General features: G+C 40.5%; 3 protein-coding genes across 25 annotated transcripts in view; 2 read left to right on the top strand and 1 right to left on the bottom strand.

Moving 5' to 3' along the window:
* Window positions 1-1,955, top strand: part of uhrf1bp1 (UHRF1 binding protein 1) — a 22,380-nt gene extending 20,425 nt beyond the window's left edge. The window contains exon 21 of the mRNA XM_044211499.1: window positions 1-1,955. This exon is cut by the window's left edge and continues 867 nt beyond it. The gene's annotated coding sequence lies outside the window, so the exon portion shown is untranslated.
* On the bottom strand, window positions 1,852-5,697 carry taf11 (TAF11 RNA polymerase II, TATA box binding protein (TBP)-associated factor). 3 transcript variants are annotated; one of them, XM_044211501.1, is made up of 6 exons: window positions 5,650-5,697; window positions 4,433-4,644; window positions 3,356-3,486; window positions 3,173-3,260; window positions 2,995-3,091; window positions 1,852-2,847 (listed from the first exon to the last, which is right to left on the bottom strand). In XM_044211501.1, exons 2-6 carry the CDS (start codon window positions 4,601-4,603, stop codon window positions 2,717-2,719), a joined length of 618 nt encoding a protein of 205 aa, XP_044067436.1. In that variant the 5' UTR covers window positions 4,604-4,644; window positions 5,650-5,697; the 3' UTR covers window positions 1,852-2,716. The 3 variants fall into 3 exon arrangements, with proteins under 3 accessions (XP_044067436.1, XP_044067437.1, XP_044067435.1); XM_044211502.1 differs by lacking the exon at window positions 5,650-5,697 and adding an exon at window positions 5,502-5,619; XM_044211500.1 differs by lacking the exon at window positions 5,650-5,697 and adding an exon at window positions 4,832-5,071.
* Window positions 5,698-6,272: 575 nt separating this feature from the next.
* LOC122883167 (ankyrin repeat and SAM domain-containing protein 1A-like) overlaps window positions 6,273-18,163 on the top strand; it is a 65,957-nt gene continuing 54,066 nt past the window's right edge. For 5 of the 21 annotated variants that reach the window (XM_044211480.1, XM_044211478.1, XM_044211481.1 and 2 more), the window contains exons 1-3: window positions 6,280-6,845; window positions 17,287-17,367; window positions 17,594-17,750. In XM_044211480.1, the coding sequence (XP_044067415.1) occupies window positions 6,667-6,845; window positions 17,287-17,367; window positions 17,594-17,750 (417 nt within the window). In that variant the 5' untranslated portion in view covers window positions 6,280-6,666. Of the gene's footprint in view, window positions 6,846-17,286; window positions 17,368-17,593; window positions 17,751-18,163 lie in introns of all 21 variants that reach the window. The other 16 variants (XM_044211485.1, XM_044211487.1, XM_044211486.1 and 13 more) reach the window with 8 other exon arrangements.

The raw sequence follows: 18,163 nt of genomic DNA, 5'->3' as shown, positions 1-18,163 counted from the left end.
GCTTTCATGGAATGGTTACACACTCTTATCAAGTTCTGACCGTGCTCAAAAAGCGGGTTGAATCATTCCCCAGTGTTATTTTTCTTTGTGTTGTGAAATGCTGATTGTGCTTCTTTTGTACTGTGAAACAATGTGCTCTGTGGTTGAATGTCCACTCAAGACAACACGCCTTTCGATCTCTCCCTCGGCTGTGGAGAGCAGATTGCACAGTAGCTTCAGTATTGTAACTGCGTTTTCACTCTAAAATATCTGGTTTAAAGACGTTTGGGATTATACCAGCTACCAGAGTTATAATACTTGATCTACTTAAAACTAGTTTTGTGGCTTGCCAGGAAACAACTCAGACTGCTAGTGTTATTACCTCTGTGCACATTTATCATATATACAGTAGTATAGTGGTCAGACATCATTAACTTAAAGCTCATTGTGGATGTTGTTTTACTTGTGTATATTTATTTACATTTGTCAAAGCATGTTTTCTTTTGTTATACAGTGTATTGAAGCCATATCTATCAAAGGAAATTACATTTAAAAAAGATGTGGTACTGATAATGTATGCACACAGTGTGTCATGTAAATGCTGAAAAACGGATATTTTTCAGCATGTTTAATCCTGAGCTGCTGCAGATTTTCAGACTAGTTGCCAGTTTAAATTTCTGTCACTTTCTTTTTTCCACACATAAATCTGTTGTGCATGGATTCAAACTGATGCATTTGTTCATCAAAAAGACAGTATAACATTCATTTTATGAATGCTTTCATGAAGAAGGCCTCTCTGCTACATTTCATGTACAAATATGTACAACTATTGTTAAATCAGTGGTTTTAGCCTTTGGAGGTATGGTTATCTATCTTAATGGTTGCACTACCTTTCACTTCCATTCATCATTGGGTGCTTGGGAGACCCCTGGTGGCTGTGACTGCCACAGCACTCCCCATTCAAAACAACATCTTTTCTTTCTCTTTTTTTTAAACTTTGGTTTCCTTGCAAACTGTGAATGACAGATTTGCATTCTTAAAGAGGAATGTAAAATATTTAAGCAATAGAAAGAACTCTGGTTTAACCAAAAACATGACAAAGAACAGTACATTTTTGATGTGGAATTCTTCAGTTTTGTAGGTGACTGTCAAAGAAAAATGATTTATCTGTCTACCAGATTTTAACGTTTTCCCCTCATCTGCATGTGAACTCAACACATCCTCACTCTGTGTAACAAAGCAAGAGATACTACCCTTTAATGTCAGTATCACTTATAGTTGTGATATTCTTCTCAGCTCTCGATGTTTATGTTTTTGCATGGCCTTAGTAGACAAATATACAGTGGTACGAAATTGAACTAACCATGCTGGATGCAACATGTAGCTGTAAAGTTTATCCAGTGTTCCTCTCCTCAGTGTTAAGTAGCATCTCTGTTCTGCTCACAAACTGGTGCTCTGAGTTCCATCTGCTCACAAACATGCAAAAAGGAGGCTCACCTCTCTTTTCATGTGACGACTGACCTGGCAAAATGTTTGCCACTGGAAAGCAGATGCATGTACTGAAGTGAGGTATAGTTTGTGATGTTATAGCCTCATGAATTACTTGCACTTGTGTGATAAATTCACTGGAAATTGCACTTGTTTTAATGTAAATCACTTCAAGGGATTGCAGAGGAGTCCTTGTGAAATCTTCCTAAGTGATGCAAATGTTGGAGACCTTGTAGACAGTATTTTTGTCAGCGTAGAGTTACATTGAATTTTGTATTGTCTTTATCACTTCATTGAGACTAATAAAATTGGTTCTGTGAACCAAAGCCAGTATGTGGAAAATATTTTAAAAGTGAAAGAATAAATGATTAATTGCTGAACACATTTCAGTTGTGCCTTTACGTTTTAATAGAAAATGCATGTCTCCATGTAACAAAGTATGTATTGCATCCATGTTTTTGTTGCCATAAAATGTAAAGAAACATGTACGTTCAAGTCTCACTCCAGTTATTTTAGTAGTGTGATCGAGTTTGTTCAACTTTCACCTTAATAAAGTCTACATATTTCCAAATAAAACTTGAAACATAGCACTTTATTTTAGTATTGAGTCAAACTAAATCAATTCAGAGATGAGCTGAATGATGAGTCAAATTTTGCCTGAAACACTTTTCCTAATAATCTAGAAAAAGGTTGCATATCATTATACCCTGGCCAACCTATTCCCAAGTCAACCTCAAAAAACGATAATACAGTCAACTACAACTATGATTTTATAATTTGAAAAAGGATCCAAACTGTTTTAAAATGTCAGCCAAGAATCTAAATGAATACCCAATTGGTGCTTGTATGGCTATAAAAAAAAAAAAAACATTTTTGCAACTCAAACCATTTGAACTTAAAGGCATCACACACAAAAAAGCCTTTCACCAAAGTTCACTGGTTCTTTAAAATAATTGAGACACAAGAACAAAACATTTCATAAGTATAAAACATACTGTATTTACAACCATAAGACATGAATATACTGTCACACCATTTCAACTGTATGTTGCATCAAGCATTTACCTTGACAATTAGAGGTGAATGGCAGGTCAGAGTATTGACCCTTTTTTAATACTACAGTCACTTCTCTTGACTCTGGTTAGTTAGCAGAGAATAATCAGTGTCTATTTGGCTGCAGCATGGCCACAGAGGTTTGACAAGTTTTCCACAAGCTACGGCACCACTTTTTATCTAAAGCACAGGTGCCTCAGTGAAAGAGAATTTGCTTGTACTTGGAGTTGGGAATCTGATCTCGGCTCTTCAACCTCCTTACCGCTTCCCTCATATGCTTGGGCTGCAACGGTGGTGTATCTCCCCACTTCTCACAAACGTCCAATGCTGTAAGGACAAAGACAAACTATTTAACTACATGGGTCAAAATTTAGACTGCAGTGTGTTCAAATAAAACAAATAAAAAAATGATTTACCCATATGTTTCAGTTTATTTGATCTGAACGTTCTCTGTTTTGTAAGTCTGCCACTCACCTTCCTCAACAATTTCCCCAGCAAAAACCTTGGAAATACCAGACATGGCAATCACCACATTCTGGGACACTGATGATCCTGTTATGGACTGGATCAGCTAGAAAAAAAGACAAAAACATCAAGCCAATAAAGTAGTTGTAGAGATTTAAAAACACAGTCTATGTTTATAAACGCTTACCCTCTTAATAGCAGCCTTAGGGAAGGCAGAACGTCTGTACATCTCATAGCGATTCAGCTGCTCTTCAGAAAAGGACGACACCAAAACCCTGTATGAAGACACGAGAAGAACAGGGAATGGTTGTGATGTTTACTGGGACGAGACACTGGATTAGAAGGATCTTGTTAGAAATCTCAGTCTTACTGCATCTTTTGTATTTCATCCTCATCAACCTTGTGGCGCTTCTCCTTTTTCTTCTCTGGTTCCACCTTCAGTCTTTTGGAAGCAGGTTGTCCAGAAGTTCCTTCTTCCTCATCTTCCCCAGCTGCCATTTCCTTCACAGTGGAAAACAAAATTGAGAAAAAGAGCCACTAAAACAGTGAGATGCCCTTTGTGAAACAACATAAAACACATTAATATTGCCAAGACAGTGTTCACTTAAATACTAATTTCTGATCAAATTCCAGGTTTTGTTGTTTTCTGTTTTATTGAGATTTAACTTTGACGATCATCATTATGTTTGTCTCTGACCTATATTGTATACACACAGTGAATTAAAGACAATATTTCTTAATGTTACTTAGCTGCACTGTTACGAATATTAATTTGAATGCACACAAAGTGTTATAAGTGCTGAAACAAATAGTCCATTGACCAAATATTGTATCCACACACAACAGATTCTAAGTTTGATAATCAATTGTCATTTATGGATTAAAGTCAGTAAAAATCTGCTGCTTTCGGCTTCTAAAAAGTTAAGATTTGCTTGTATCTCTGTTTAACTTTTGTTGATGGGTTGTTTTGTTTTTTCCCCAAATACTGACTTTATTCCAAACTCAAATTCAGATTTGTATTCTTATCTTATTCTTTGATCATAGTAATACTAATATAAATACTAATTTAAATCAGATCCCCCCCCCCAATGATTTTGAGTTCTTGTATGCTGCTGGTGTTTATGAAACATTTAACATTTAAATTGTTTGGCTTTTTTGTTGAATGGAAAATAGGGTTTTGTAGAGAATGTTTATCTTTCTCAAAATATACTTCAATACTTCTCAAAGTGAGGTAATGAAAGAGTGTATTGTTTTGGTATCAGTTCCATTCATGTATCATATTGGCTATAGTATCAAAAATGTCAAAGAATACTCAGCCCTAGTATGCGATGGTGTAAAAGGAGTGTGATTTAGTAGTTGTTTGGAAAACTTTGGTATGGTCTATTGGTCTTTAATTTGAGCCCCACTTCCTCATCTGATGTTAAAGAAATTAAGCTCCAGAACTCACAGATTTAACCTCCTGTTTGGGCTGATCCTGTGAGGATGACTCTTTGTTTTCATCTGTAGGTTTTGCTATGGATGGTGCATCTTCAGTCTCCTCTGATTTAGGATGCTCCTCGTTAGCATAAGTTACTCTCTCAGGTGTACTCTCAGCTTTGATCCGTGCAGGGTCGGCCATAATCACTTAGTCCCTTTAACACTGGCTGACAGCTTCAGATTCTGCAATATCAACAAGGTAGTTGATTAGTCAATCACCAGCTTGGCTAACGCTAGGTAACGTTAGTTATCACTTTTGGCTTCTATAACCTCTTAGCTGTGAAGTCTCAACAAATAGTATACGGGTTTGTGTTAATGATCACATTTGGATAAAAAAATGTATGAAAATGCGAATACAGCATACACCTACCTTCTCTGCAGCTAGGCGTAAACAAAACAGCAGCAATAGCCAAGCTAAAGGTGGAGGTAAGCTAACGTTAGCTTAGTAATTGCCAAGTATCGGTGGCAAGGCAGCTAACACATGACGCTAAGATTACCGCATTTACAAGGAATTAAATTTAAGCAGCTCCTTAGTCTAAGAGCAATGGTGGAATCAAAATGCTAGCTTTCTCGCCTTATTGATAGCATAGTACTCGTATTTCCGTTTCCTCTTTTGAACGAACTTTATAGACACTGCTAGCAAGATACAAACAGAGTACTTCAACTACTTCAAGAGTAGTCTATGGTTGGCATTAAACAATACGTTTATTTTGTATTGTTTGCTATAAAAATAACTTTTTAAATACAGTGCTCCGATTGAACTCTTAAGGCACAAATTCCAAACGATGTTGGAACAGCCTAAACTGCCTTAACAGCCAGTTAAATCACAGTTTAGATCAGGGCTATTTAATTATAAATTCAATTGGGCCAGATTTTAAAACCAGGAAATGTAGATGGCCCAGACATTTTCAGCAGCCTACTTAAAACCTTTTTTTGTTTGTTTTGTTTTTAGTAATGACACATTTTAAACAAATTAAAATGAATGTAATAAAAAAAATTGCAGGCGTTTGGAGATGGCGGTAAAATAAAGAAATACTTGCCAGTCCAGGCAGGATTAAACTGACGGTTTTCATTGTCAAATTTACTTTTCAGGGTTGACAGAGACATATTTTCAGTAGAGCACCTCCCTACTTGTGAATGTCAATAGCCACATGTTTTGAAAAGCTGCTAAGCGTGGTCGGAACTCACATGAGAAAACGTTGATTTGTGAAAGACATGATTGGCGGTGTCGCTACATCCGTAAACATCCTGCCCGATCGGTACTGCGCATGTGCAACTCTCAACAGAGATGAGAAGGAAGCGAGATGGCTCACTCGTTAGCTACTTCCACACACTATATATGTAGTTTACTTATTCTGCCATACATTAGATTTATGTATGCTGGGCCACGCGGAGGTTGCTTCTGGGCCGGACTGAATAGGCCTGGTTTATACAATCATCCCTACTGTTTACTGTCACTATCACCTATAGACTGTCTATGCTGTCAGCTGATAAATTGCTATGAGATGTTCCTGTTCACACCCATGAGGGAATTTGACACGAATTCCAATAATGCTTCCTAGTTATTGTTTATAGTCTCAGATAGTTCGCAGTTGTTAAATTTGGTGACTATATAGAGTAAATACAAGACAACTAACAATATGGATGAGTGACTAATAACAGTAAATAATTAAAGGGTGAGATTTGGACATTTGCTTTGGACTCTAAATGTGATTGTAGAACAGACATTTCAAGCACTGGATCTCTGCCTCTCTACCCCCTTCTTAAACAGAATGTGGCCCAGGCGCCATCTTGCTTATGCGCATCCACCTCCTCTCTCAAGCAGCTAGGGCGGGGGTGCTAGGGATTGTGTGTGTGTCTGTAGGGCTTCGGATTGGAGATGCAGAAAGAAAGGGCAGTTTCAAGGAAGTGACGGACGAGGCTCAGAGGACTGGTCAGAGGAAGTTTGCTCGATGGTGGTAACGTTATCGTGCTGCTGAACGAAACTTTTCCCCCTTGAGCGCCAGCGGCACCGTGGATCGGGACGGACGGATCCAGCGGCGGAGGGAGCTTTTGTTTCCTCGCCACCTTAGCAGTACGGAGGAATAATTTGAGGTTGGGAGAAAAAAAAGGGGGGAGATCGCAGAGGAATTTCACTCCCGCAACCAAGCCCCCCTTTTTCTTCTCTTCCCCGCGCCTCCTCCGATTTTTTTTCTGGGATCCGCGATGGGGAAGGAGCAGGAACTTCTTGAAGCGGCGCGGACGGGAAACCTGGCCGCAGTGGAGAAGCTTTTATCCGTGAAGCGACAATCCGCTGGCACCGGCAGCGGGTCGTCTGGCAGCTGTGGAAGCGGCAACAGCGGCGGGCACGGCGCCTCCTCTCACCCGCTCTCCAGTCTGCTCAGGTAGGCTCTGGAAAAGGGAAGAAGAGGCGGATATATCTGAATGGGAGACAGCCAGCAGTGTTGTCCCTTGTCAATATTGTGTGATCATTTACTGTTATAGCTTATAGTACAGTATTTTAAATATTATTGGGTAGTTACACAAAGTAATGTTTTTTTTTTGTTTGCCAAACAAACCAGTTTAACCTGAACCTAAACCAGAACAGCGCAGAGGCAATGGCATGCTTCTTTGTTAGCTCCTAGCTCTATGTCCCTGAAAGCTGTATTGTAATGTGCATAAACGGCCTGGCAGGTAATTATGCAACTAAACTACAGGAATCTGCGACAAAAGAGCCCATGGCCTCTTTTAAAACTAATACACATGTATTATTAATTGCTTACAGTCTAGACCTTAACACTCACTGGTGAAGGCGGAGTAGGAAGCCAGTTGTCAGAACCACACTCAATTTTTTAAGCAGCATTATTTTACTGTTTGGAAATCTTTTTTTATTTAACAGCCCTAGATATGAAACCCCATTTTTCTTACTTCAGCTGCGTAGGTGTACGCTTGGCGTATTTCATTTCTATCAGTGGTCTCAGGGGGAAGTTCTTGTGGGAGGTAGACATTTAATGTGGTTTTTCACATCCATAAAATACCTACCATCCAAGGTTAGAAAGGTTTAGCTGCTCTGTCGAGGATTTTGCTTGTCACCAATGCTTTTTGTCCAGCCCACTCCTCCTTTTATTAGTTGTGAGTTCTGATTTAGAGATAAGAAAGCAAACTATAGTCAGTATACAGTACCTGTCATCCTTGCCCAGATGCCACCTGTGCACATACTGTAGTAGTAGTCAGTAGATGCTCAGATTAAACTGCCTAAAACTGATTGGGAGTGCTGGACTACAAAAAAGGACACATTTGCCTAAAATGGAAGATATTGGTAAAGGCTTTGGTAATGAGCTCGAGTCCCTAGTCCATGGTGACTGTTTTTGATCACATAAGATTGCATCAAATTCCTTACAGTGTTATGAAGAGGCAGCTTGGCTGGACCTTCTTCTAATGTACCATCCCTTTAACTTTGCTGAGATGAGGGCTGCTGGGTAATATTGATGAAATATATTAGATCTGATAAGTTCTGAGTTTCATTTTGTCCTGCAGATGTTATCTGAATTATAGGCTTACCACAACAGCATTGTTGAATTTCCCAGGTCTGAAACGTGTCGTTCTGAAACCATATGATGCAGTTTCATAATGCATCCATAGCTGAGACAGCCACTGTGCTGTATGCAATATTGGGACCAGCCAAGCAAGAAAAGAACAGCTTTGTTGTTGAGAGGAGCCCACTCCTTAAGGCTACATAGTCTTCTATATGTCTGCCTATAGATAAAAACGAAATATAGCTTGTAGACTTGTTAAGATAAAACTCAGGCCAGGCAAAGTGCTGCATGTCAAAAGACCAAAAGTGGCTTCTCTGCACAAATTAATTTAATGCTGAACACATACAGGTGAACGTCTGTCAATCAAAATATAATATTGCTCCTTTGGGAGCTCAGTACTGGCCACCTTCATTTGAGGGTGTTATGGCGAGGCTCGGGGTGATGCATCGCTGTGTTACTTAGTGCAGACTGCACAATGTACTCAAGGTAATTACATTAACCCGTCTAATCGGAAATCCAATACCAAGATGTCATGCAGTCAAGGCTGGGTCCTTCTCTCCCTCACAGATCTGTGGGCGGACTGAAGAGCCCGTTGTGTCATCTATTCTGACTTGAGCAATCAATGTTAGGCAATGATAGCTGTGTATAAACTTAAAAAGCCTGTTGCCTGTGGGCACCTGAGCTTATAGGACAGGCTCTTAGAATATAACAAGTTGTAAGATTAGTGACAACAGGGCAGCCCGGGGGATTGTTGCTATTGTGTATGACATTTGATTTAGTTTGCATAATCAAAATGTCAATACGTTTAAGGACATCACGGTGCATTACTTCAGTGGTACAGGCTATGGTTTGATGTGTGCGTGTTTCCTTTTTTTCCTTGACCAGAATCACTTTGTAACTTATTCATCACCCATTGTTAGAAAAGTGCAGGCCTGTAATCCTGTCAGAGGTGATTTGATCTGTAGGATTTGTCTTTAGCAAATTTTAGCCTGTGTTGGTTCTGATGTCAACATGTAGAAAGGGATGTGTGTTATTTACACTCCTGCTGCACTCCACTTTATTACAAGCACATTAACTTCTACTTGTGTGATAAAACATCTTTGTAATTTTAGTTGGTCTGTAGCCTAAACAGTCATTTAATTAGACTTGTTGTGTCTCCTGCTGTTGTAGCACGATATTAGGCCTTATGCACAGAGATAGTTAATAACAACTACCTGTTTACTGTGTAGATTAAACCACAGGCTATGATCTAACCTAATCGGCTTCATTACTATTCTTTGAAGGTGTGTTGTGTGTGTTTCCACTAGATTTTTGGTGTTCTTGCTCTGGAATGGGGTGCATGTCAAGACTTGCAGTGTTTTTGTAACCAGGCAGTTGTACAGCTCTCCTCTGCGGAATGTCTGTTTTCCCAGGAGGCTGCGTCCCAGCGGTTGCCATGGGATAGACACTGACCCCGTCATGTTTAACACCGCCGCCTCCCCAAGCATTTGTTCCGTGGTGGTGCTCCATTAACACCAAAATGAGCTGGGCAGGGCTTGCTTGAGTAGGAAGGTCATGCTGTAACCTTCATAGTGATGAGTTCATACTGTTTGTTGGAATTATTTAGGCCATATTGGGATCTATTTTAGGGATTATTTTAGGACATGCATTTGTTGTGTTCCTCCATACCGTAGGTTTTGCCATGACCCGTTTTGATCCCAGAGGTCTACAGGAAGAGCTCTTCACTAGCTCTTCCTGGCCTGGGTTGTCCAAACACAGGCAGCTGCTGTGGTCAGACCGGAGGTAAGACAAGTTCCCTGGCAGGGAAAGTGCCTGCCCACTGAGGGGAAATTAACAGAGGAATGCATGGAGTTCTGGACGGACGCTCTGAGAGCTTAGCCAGATGAGGGCTCGTCTCCCAGTTTCACAGCCATGTCCTTTGTCCCACTGACAAAGCGTAGAATGATGGCTTTTCATATTCATATTAGTCCTTAAAGACCATTTTGGGCCTTTTCTGTACTTTTTATTCTATTTACAAAGAAAATTGAGCTGTCAGTTGGATAGAATTGGACCACCTATTAAGAGTATCCTACTCATTTAGTCTAACTTTATCTGTAGGCTAATACAAGTGGGGCTTTTGTACGATAGTTGGTGATAAAAATCAGCTTAAGATATTCACAAAGGCCTCTATAACATGTTATTCCTTTCTCGAAATGCTAGTGAGGAAAGCATTTCTATCAGTCTGATGACTTGCTTAGCATTTTAAGAGGCTTTGGCATAACTCCAGATCATTCCATCCCATTACATCCACAATTTCCGGCTCATCCAAAGCAGACCCATGCTGTCAGACCAGTGTCAGCTGAGAAAGGATCTGCTGCATAAGAAGAACTAGCACATACTGTCCATTTTGAAAACAAAATTTCCCTGGAGCGTCTCTGTTATTAGAATCTTTGTGCATGTAGAATTCACTGAGTGTGAAGGTGCACTGTAGGACTTGTGTAGGGATGGTGTGTCTGCAGATGACAGGCTCACAGCAGGAATCTGACACCCTCAGTCCTTAGCTCGGTTTCATAGTAGCTATCAAAGTTCATGCAAACTGTCTCACTGCCTGCTGTTTGTGCAGGCAGACAGTGTTAACTAGGCAGTTTCTATCACTTTTACAGTACCGGCAAGAGCCTCAGATCGTTCCTAGGTAGCTAAAAGCAGGGCAAACAGCAGGTCTGGCAGTCACATTTCATCAATTGTTGACCTCTGAACTGAAGGAAACTGTAGCTGGTCCAACCCAGGAGGGAGCAGTGGTAGCTGGGAAATCCAACACCATCATGTTAGCATTCCTGGAGCATCTGAGTTTGGCATGTTCTGCTCTGTGCCTTATGTTTACGGCCCATGTTTTTGTAGTCCGAGAAAGCAGGCAGAAAGGCGCTTAGTGACAGTGATGAATTCCACATACTTATGTCTGTGTGTGTGTGGGGGGGGGGGGACACACGACGACGACTTAGTTTGTAAAGGAAACTACGAGCAATAGAAAATATATATATATTGTAAGGATGCCAACCAATGATGATAATAAAAATTATTTAATAGCACTTTTCACAATAATACAAAAGGATTAACAATTTTTGACACATTAGTGTTTCTTGGATCTCTGGTTTCTAATAAAGAAACTGTTATAGTTTCCATCTCTCTGTGCTTCCTGATTTAAAAGAAACTGAAATGTATGAGCAGGACAGCAACACAGACACATTTACTGAGTCTTATGTGTGCTTGTTTATGTGAACTCCATTTCACCCCACTCACTGAAAACCTTATAATAACAAATGGAAAAGATAAGGCTGCTGAGTTTGTGGTGTGTCTCTGTGTGTGGTGTCTGTTTTTGAACCCATTTGTAGGAAGAGGTACCACAACGACCAGGGAAGTTAGGCCCCCCCTATCGACCGTTGCAGTTCTACATGTGTGTGTTAGCTGGCTGGTAGCAGCCCCCATCCAGATATTTTCATCTGTTTGGCCTGCTGGCTGGCGTATTCCTTTCTCTCCCACTCTGCTGCTCTCAGCAGTCTACTTGCCCACCTGCTGGGCCCACGCCAACCTCCACTCCACCTCCAGACTTCAAACATGTTGTACTTGGAGCCAGAGTAATGGAACTACCCTTAATATGTTCACACAGGAAACAAATTCGCCTGGATCTTTTTAAAATGTGTAATTCCCTTTTGCTTTGATTTTTGTGCAAACTGTATAAAAGAATTGCAGCAAAGTGTTCTGGACTGGATTAGCCTCAACGTGAGTAAGCACATTGGCAACATACTGTAACTGTGAAACACCTACTTTCAGACACACGCAGCAAATCATGAATAAGGTGTGACAAAGATAAATCTTATGGTCACAAAAACTTAATAACAACCTTAAAAACGGCTGTGCCAAAGTAAAAGAATGACTTTGCTGATGAATTTTATGAGCAAAATGAGCAGAATTTGCCAAAATCTTGCAACTGTGCAAGTTCAGACAGAAGTTGTCTGCTATTTTAAGAAGTGGGTTGTAAGCATAACTGAAAATAACTGCCCATCCATCCGGCAAGATTTTAGTTGAAACTGAACATCAGCTTGTTCTTTCAAGCAAAATGTTCAGGGGATGCCAATGTGAAACAGTGAGATCTATGTAGTTGTGCAGTGGCATCTGTTGTGAAGTCATTGTGGGAAATGCCAGCTTCAGGTTGTGATCGAATGTGTTTTCCTTTTTTTCTCGCCCCATCTGATTCTCTCCCTTCTCTTCTTTTTTTCTATATTCATCCCACCTTTTCAGCCGGCCACAGTGTTTTTCATGCCCATCATTTTGATTCTGCTGGAGCGCACTGGGCCACTCTGATCATAGTCCGTGGGCCTACGCAGTGAATTCACACCTCCTGCTGCAATACAGTTGTTCTGTGAAATGTTCACTATGGCGTGTTTATGAGCCATGAAAACTCAGGCTTTGTTAAGGCTGTGCACTACAAGTGAATTGGCAAATGAGCTACATTATTGCTGTCTTCTATTTTCTGTTCCCCTTTAACTGGTGCTGTTTACTGTAGCACTAAAACATGTTTCAGTAGCCTCATTCTGTGTATTGTCACACTTCTTTTTTTAAAAAAGATTTTCGGAAATGTTAAGGCTGGCAATTTCATTACCTCAAACATACAGTAATAACTTTTTTAGGTGCTTTTTTAGCCACGCAAGCAGCTTGGCTCTTCTGCCTTTTCATCTAGCACCACTATGAGGTTGACATTTGTGGTGTTGGGGGAGATGTCTTCACAACTATTGGATGGATTGCCATGACATTTCGTACACACGTTCATGTCCCCCTCAGGATGAACTGTCATAACTTTTAACTTTGGTGACTGCTTAACTTTTCATCTTACTCCATCATCATTTCAGAATTTCACTTTGTCCAATGCTTAGGTTTAGGAACAAATATCTGCAAAGCTAATGACATTCCCATCAGCCTCAGCTGTACTTTGTTTACTGCTAATTAGCAAAGGTTAGCATGCTAACATGCTAAACTAAGATGGCAAACATTGTAAACATTATACCCCCTAAACATAAGTGTGTTAGCATTGTCATTGAGCATGTTAGCATGCCGTTGGTAGCATTTAGCTCAAAACACTGTTGTGCCTAAATGCAGCCTCACAGAGCTGTTAGCATGGCTGTAGACTCTTTTTCTTATTTTATGTAATAGTTGTGCCACCCCAATGAAATATGGGCTTATCAGAAATTCTCTTGTGAAGTAGTTTTAAGACTTGTTAGTCATAGACTTGTTCAAGCCTTGTCATAGATTTGAAGTTTGTTGCCTAATTTGTTTCCCTGTGCTACCTAACTTGTAATACTGCTTCAGAACAATGCAGTATATGTACTATCCTTTAATCTGGTCTGTAACAACTGGTCTGTAGTACACACTCATGAGTGTGCACTACTTTAATACAGTCATAGTTCTTTGGTCCCAGCATTGTGTCTTGACAGAGATTTTAGCTCATTAAGTCAGTGAGAGTATTCCTCAGCAGCTCTGGAGGACTCTGGCAGGTACTTCAGTCTCTCTCTGCTGAGGAGAAGATGCTCAGGTTGGCTGTTTGGCTGCTGGGCATCTGGTTTCAGCACCCGCCAGCAGTATGCATAATTAAGCCCAATTTCCCTGATGGTGGCTGACATGCGCCAGTCACTACTGGGCTCAGTGCCCTAGGCTAGACTAATCCCTGGCAGTGTGGTCACACCGCTAATAGGCTGGAAGACAAATCTGTTTATTTGACACCGGGTTCACACTCACCTGGGTTCTTATTTGCTTAAACCTAAGACTTGAATTTTGCCTTGCCAATTCTCCAGGGCTCCATTTATAAAAAAAAAAAAAAAAAAAAAAACATGCAATCATATATCATGACTTTTGGTTCCACTTGAAATAATAGTATATAATATATATACTCTGAATACCTGCTGTTGTTAAATTAGCCATCTTGTTGATATATGATGCAAATCGTGCACTATAGTTGCTCTGCAAGGCAATGAAACTTGTAATTCTGGTTCATCCTGATCATAATATTAGCAAAATAATAGATTTTAGATAACATTTTAATCCTTATCATATATGATGCATCCCTGCTTTTTTCTTTAGATATTAGTAAGTATGGATCAAATAATCAATACAAACTTGATTTCATCGAACTGACAGATCCAATCAAACGCATAATTAACTTAACTGAGTTGACAGTTTAGTCGCTTGGTATGAGAATCAAGACTGAAAACCAAACTCCAGTGTCTTCTGTTTGTGCATTTAACTACTGAGCTCCATGACATTTGAGCATCAGAATAAAACACAGTGGAGATTTATGTTTAAGCCCGCATATTTTGGAAATGACTGTCTTTTTAAAATGCCTTCAGTATGTGTGACTAACATCAGCAGACTAATGCAGAGAATACATAAAAGGGGAAATGTTATTATCCTTCCTCCTCTCGTACTGGCCAGGCTTTGTACAACACAGAATTACAGCCCCCCAGAATCTTTTTCAAACTCCAGCTTCATCCCGCTGATATTCCCTCAGGGAAATTAAGGATTAGCTCAGCCTTTCAAACAGGAATTCCTCAGTAGGTTCGCATGAATGTGCCCCCTCCCAAACCAAATCAACTCTGTTTTGTCCATGGGCCTAAGCTCCGTCCCTCAGTTGGGTTGGTTGTGAGCCGTAGTAAGAGGATGAAGTGGATTGTCGAGCACCACTCTGACTCATGCCCTTGAGTGCCATGCTGCCAAAATGCTCAGAGGATGTAACACGTGGACTGCACTTATAGCTGCTACTGCAGGCAGCTCTGCTCATAGCAAATTTAAACACTGACAGTGAAAGAATTTAATGAGCAGACACCTTCGTTCCCTCTGCATGCAGATGGTTTTGATAGCATTAATTAACACCCATGTCCCAGATTAGAGCTGTAATATTATGGAAATACAAACCAGAAAGTGACATCATATTGTTGCTTGTGATGCATTACACCCCTGCTAGGTTGTCTTTAGTCATCTGGCTGATGTGACAAAATGTTTGTGTTTCTGAGTGGCATTTTTAGAACTTCTGGCAATGACACATCAGAGTCGTTACTGCTGAGGGGGACTAATGTGCAAAGGCATCATAAATTTTAGCCTTTATTCTAAATTTTCTTTAGAATTGATGACTTTGAATGTGAAAGGGAAATCTTGCAATATATCTCATGATACATTTGACTTAATGGAGTTTTATTGCACATATATTTTAAACTAAGCAAGTTGAAAACATTGTTTGCCAAAAAAAATTCTGGACTTGGATCTACTATACTATAGCACAAGATAGGCTAGCATTTATATTGCAATGTCTTTAAAGCACAAAGTAAATGTCTAATATTCATTTGCATGACATGACAATCAATTAACTTGACGTTGTGATTCCATTGCATTATGTTCCCAAACCCGTGGATGCCTTCTTGCATTACTCTGGTAGTCGTTACTGGCCTATGCCTGAATTTGTCGCTGCTCTGTTCATGTTTATGTTAATTTGTTTATGGGGTTTTTGCTGTAAGCCGTTACATAACTCTTTATCTAGGACAGCAACTAGAGGTCTGTTTCTGTCTCAGTTTTCCCTTTTGATATGTTCAGCGGCTATGTACAAGACAGTGTAGCTGTACTCTTAATGACAAATTTTGTGACTGGTTCTGGAGGAATGGAGAGGAAGTGTGTATGTGTGATGCCTTAAGAGCTAACATAATCGTAGATCACACATTTTCCCCCTCTGTAACAGAAATGTATCAATCCCCAGCATTTCCTCCCACCACATTTTCCCACTCAAGTATTTCCTCCTAGCACGCCCGGCTTTTGATGTCCCATATCTTCATGGCTGCCTGACTTGGTTAGATGAGACCCAGAAGGTCTGCTGTAAGAAATAAACGGCTTAGGTTATGACTAGTAGAGTGGGGCATCCCTCTGTGTCTGAGCTGTGTCAGGCCCATTGTTCTGCAGGCTATAAAGCCCTCCAAGACACTTATTTAATGAGACGGCTCTGACTGTGTAATTGCAGGCTGCTCTGAGAGCTATTATGGGAGATGTATTTTAGAGGGGCAAAACAGCCATTACTGCGACAAAACCGGGCCATGTGTGTGAAGCAAAGTCACTCAGTAGCACTGAAGCTGATATGAGGAGGCTGAGCATCCTGCTGCCACACCTTCTACACTATGATTCTGTCATGGATCAATTCATATTGTGTCTAAGTGTTTTCAGGTCCTAGAGCTGATGTTCAGTTTTTTTTTCTCTACACTAAATAGATTTGCAAACAGCCCTGTGCTGTTATCTCCAAAAGCTTTATTCAGAGAAATTACTCGCTTGCATCAAAAACCAAGCCAGTCATAATTTATGAAGCTATCCTACTGTCAAGTCAGTAGCTTGCATCGGGTTTTGAGTTTTCTATAATATATCAAAAGCTAAGTAAATAGTAAAAAAAGAAAAAGTAAATAAGATTTTTTTCCCACTTTTTTCATATTCTCTCCCATTCATGATTGATTCTCTGTGAAGCCCAATAGTTTTGCTCCCATTCCCTTTCTGTTTGGCAAATGACTCTGGTCTCGGATATTTGGTTCACTAGTGCTGGGATTTCCGTGTCACATGATTTATTTAGGATGTGTTAAGGTCTTTCAGAGAGCCTAACATCCCAGTCCTGGCACTCCGTCTCACCAGACATCCTTTAGCTTCTTAAATTACTCCCTCCGTCTTTCTTTACCGCCCACTCTATCATCGTTCTCTTCCCTCCTCACCACAGCGCTCTTAGCAAATTAAAAGAAACAAACCAATCTGAGCTGACAGCTCAAGTGAGTGCTGGGCTAATGTTTGGCTACCTTACACTTTACCCTCTTCAATGGTCTTTGGCTTCATCCCAATGCTTTGTTTGTCTATTCTACTTCAGGACTTGGCCTAGAGTAGTCAGGCTGAGGTTGCATGGTTACTGTAAACTAGACATAATTAGCTTTTCTTAGCTTCTGCTCTGTGGTGATAGCGTTTCTTTTCCTTCCTGATTTTCTAGTTCGATGCTGCTGCTGGCCTGTGCTTCTTCATTTCTGTCCTCTCACATGTTTCTCTAAAAAGAGAGAGAGTGCGTGAATGTACGCCCTCACCTGTGTGTAGGATGGGTTGGGCTGTAATGTGAACTAGCTGCTGTGGAGACTGGGGCACTGAGATAGCAGTCAGAACAGAATCAGTCACACCCACAGTGTGACACTTTACAGAGGCAGTGTTTGTTTGGGGTGTGTGTGTGTGTGTGTGTGTGTGTGTTGTATTTCTGCCTAACAATCCTTTCTACTCTTAACAGTATCTGGAGAGGCCCCAATGTGAATTGTGTGGACAGCACTGGATACTCCCCTCTCCACCACGCCGCCCTTAATGGACACAGGTAGATCAGTGATAAATCAGTCTGGGAATTGGGAGAAATGCATGTGTTGGAGCCTGTTTCAGCTCAGTTAATGCTCTGCATTAAATGAGGTCTGCCCTCACAGACAATTGTCCCACTGGGAAGATAAAGCTATTGATTGACGTTTTGCTAAGGCCATGTGTATTTATTAGTGTTGTTTATAGTCTTGGCATTTTCTGACCTGCCCTGTCCTTTCCTTCATCTGCAGCGAGGTGGTGGAGGCGCTGCTACGAAACGAGGCCTTGACCAACATCGCTGACAACAAGGGCTGCTACCCTCTCCATCTCGCTGCATGGAAGGGAGATGAACATATCGTCAAACTGCTCATTCACCAGGGACCTTCACACCCCAAACTCAATGAGCAGGTCTTGCTCTGCATTTACTCTTCTGTGTTTGTTTGTTGTGGTCTCTCTGTTTCCCTCTTAAGGTTTCGGTTTTGTTTTTTCAAACACATTTACCATGCTGATAATATCGTGAGTTGTTAAATGGGGTCAGTACTAAATAGAATTGTTCCTCCATCTGTTCAGAGTTTGTATATTATATGTCTGTGTCTGCAGAAGACGTATTAGAATCTCAGCAGTAACTTTTTTGTCCTCTTTTAAAGTAAAGAAAAAATATTGGTAATAATCCCAGAACGCTTTGCTTTTCAGCACATTTGTTGATCTCTTGTAGTTTCATAATTACAGTTCTAATGGTTTAGTCAGCAGCCATAGGAAGTCGATCATTTTTACACTTGGTAAGGAGGTTATTTTTAGCAACGAAATGCCACGTAGAGATA

Source organism: Siniperca chuatsi, linkage group LG10 (assembly GCF_020085105.1).
Source record: "Siniperca chuatsi isolate FFG_IHB_CAS linkage group LG10, ASM2008510v1, whole genome shotgun sequence".
NCBI lineage: Eukaryota > Metazoa > Chordata > Actinopteri > Centrarchiformes > Sinipercidae > Siniperca > Siniperca chuatsi.
This window is presented reverse-complemented; position numbering and strand designations above follow the sequence as displayed.

What these genes read in the sequence shown, in the direction of transcription:
- taf11 (XM_044211501.1), bottom strand. Translation starts at nt 4,603, where the DNA reads ATGGCCGACCCTGCACGGATCAAAGCTGAGAGTACACCTGAGAGAGTA. An exon ending in CTAAGGCTGCTATTAAGAGG is followed by an intron (nt 3,092 to 3,172) that starts GTAAGCGTTTAT and finishes CTTTTTTTCTAG; the next exon opens with CTGATCCAGTCCATAACAGG. An exon ending in TGGGGAAATTGTTGAGGAAG is followed by an intron (nt 2,848 to 2,994) that starts GTGAGTGGCAGA and finishes TTGTCCTTACAG; the next exon opens with CATTGGACGTTTGTGAGAAG.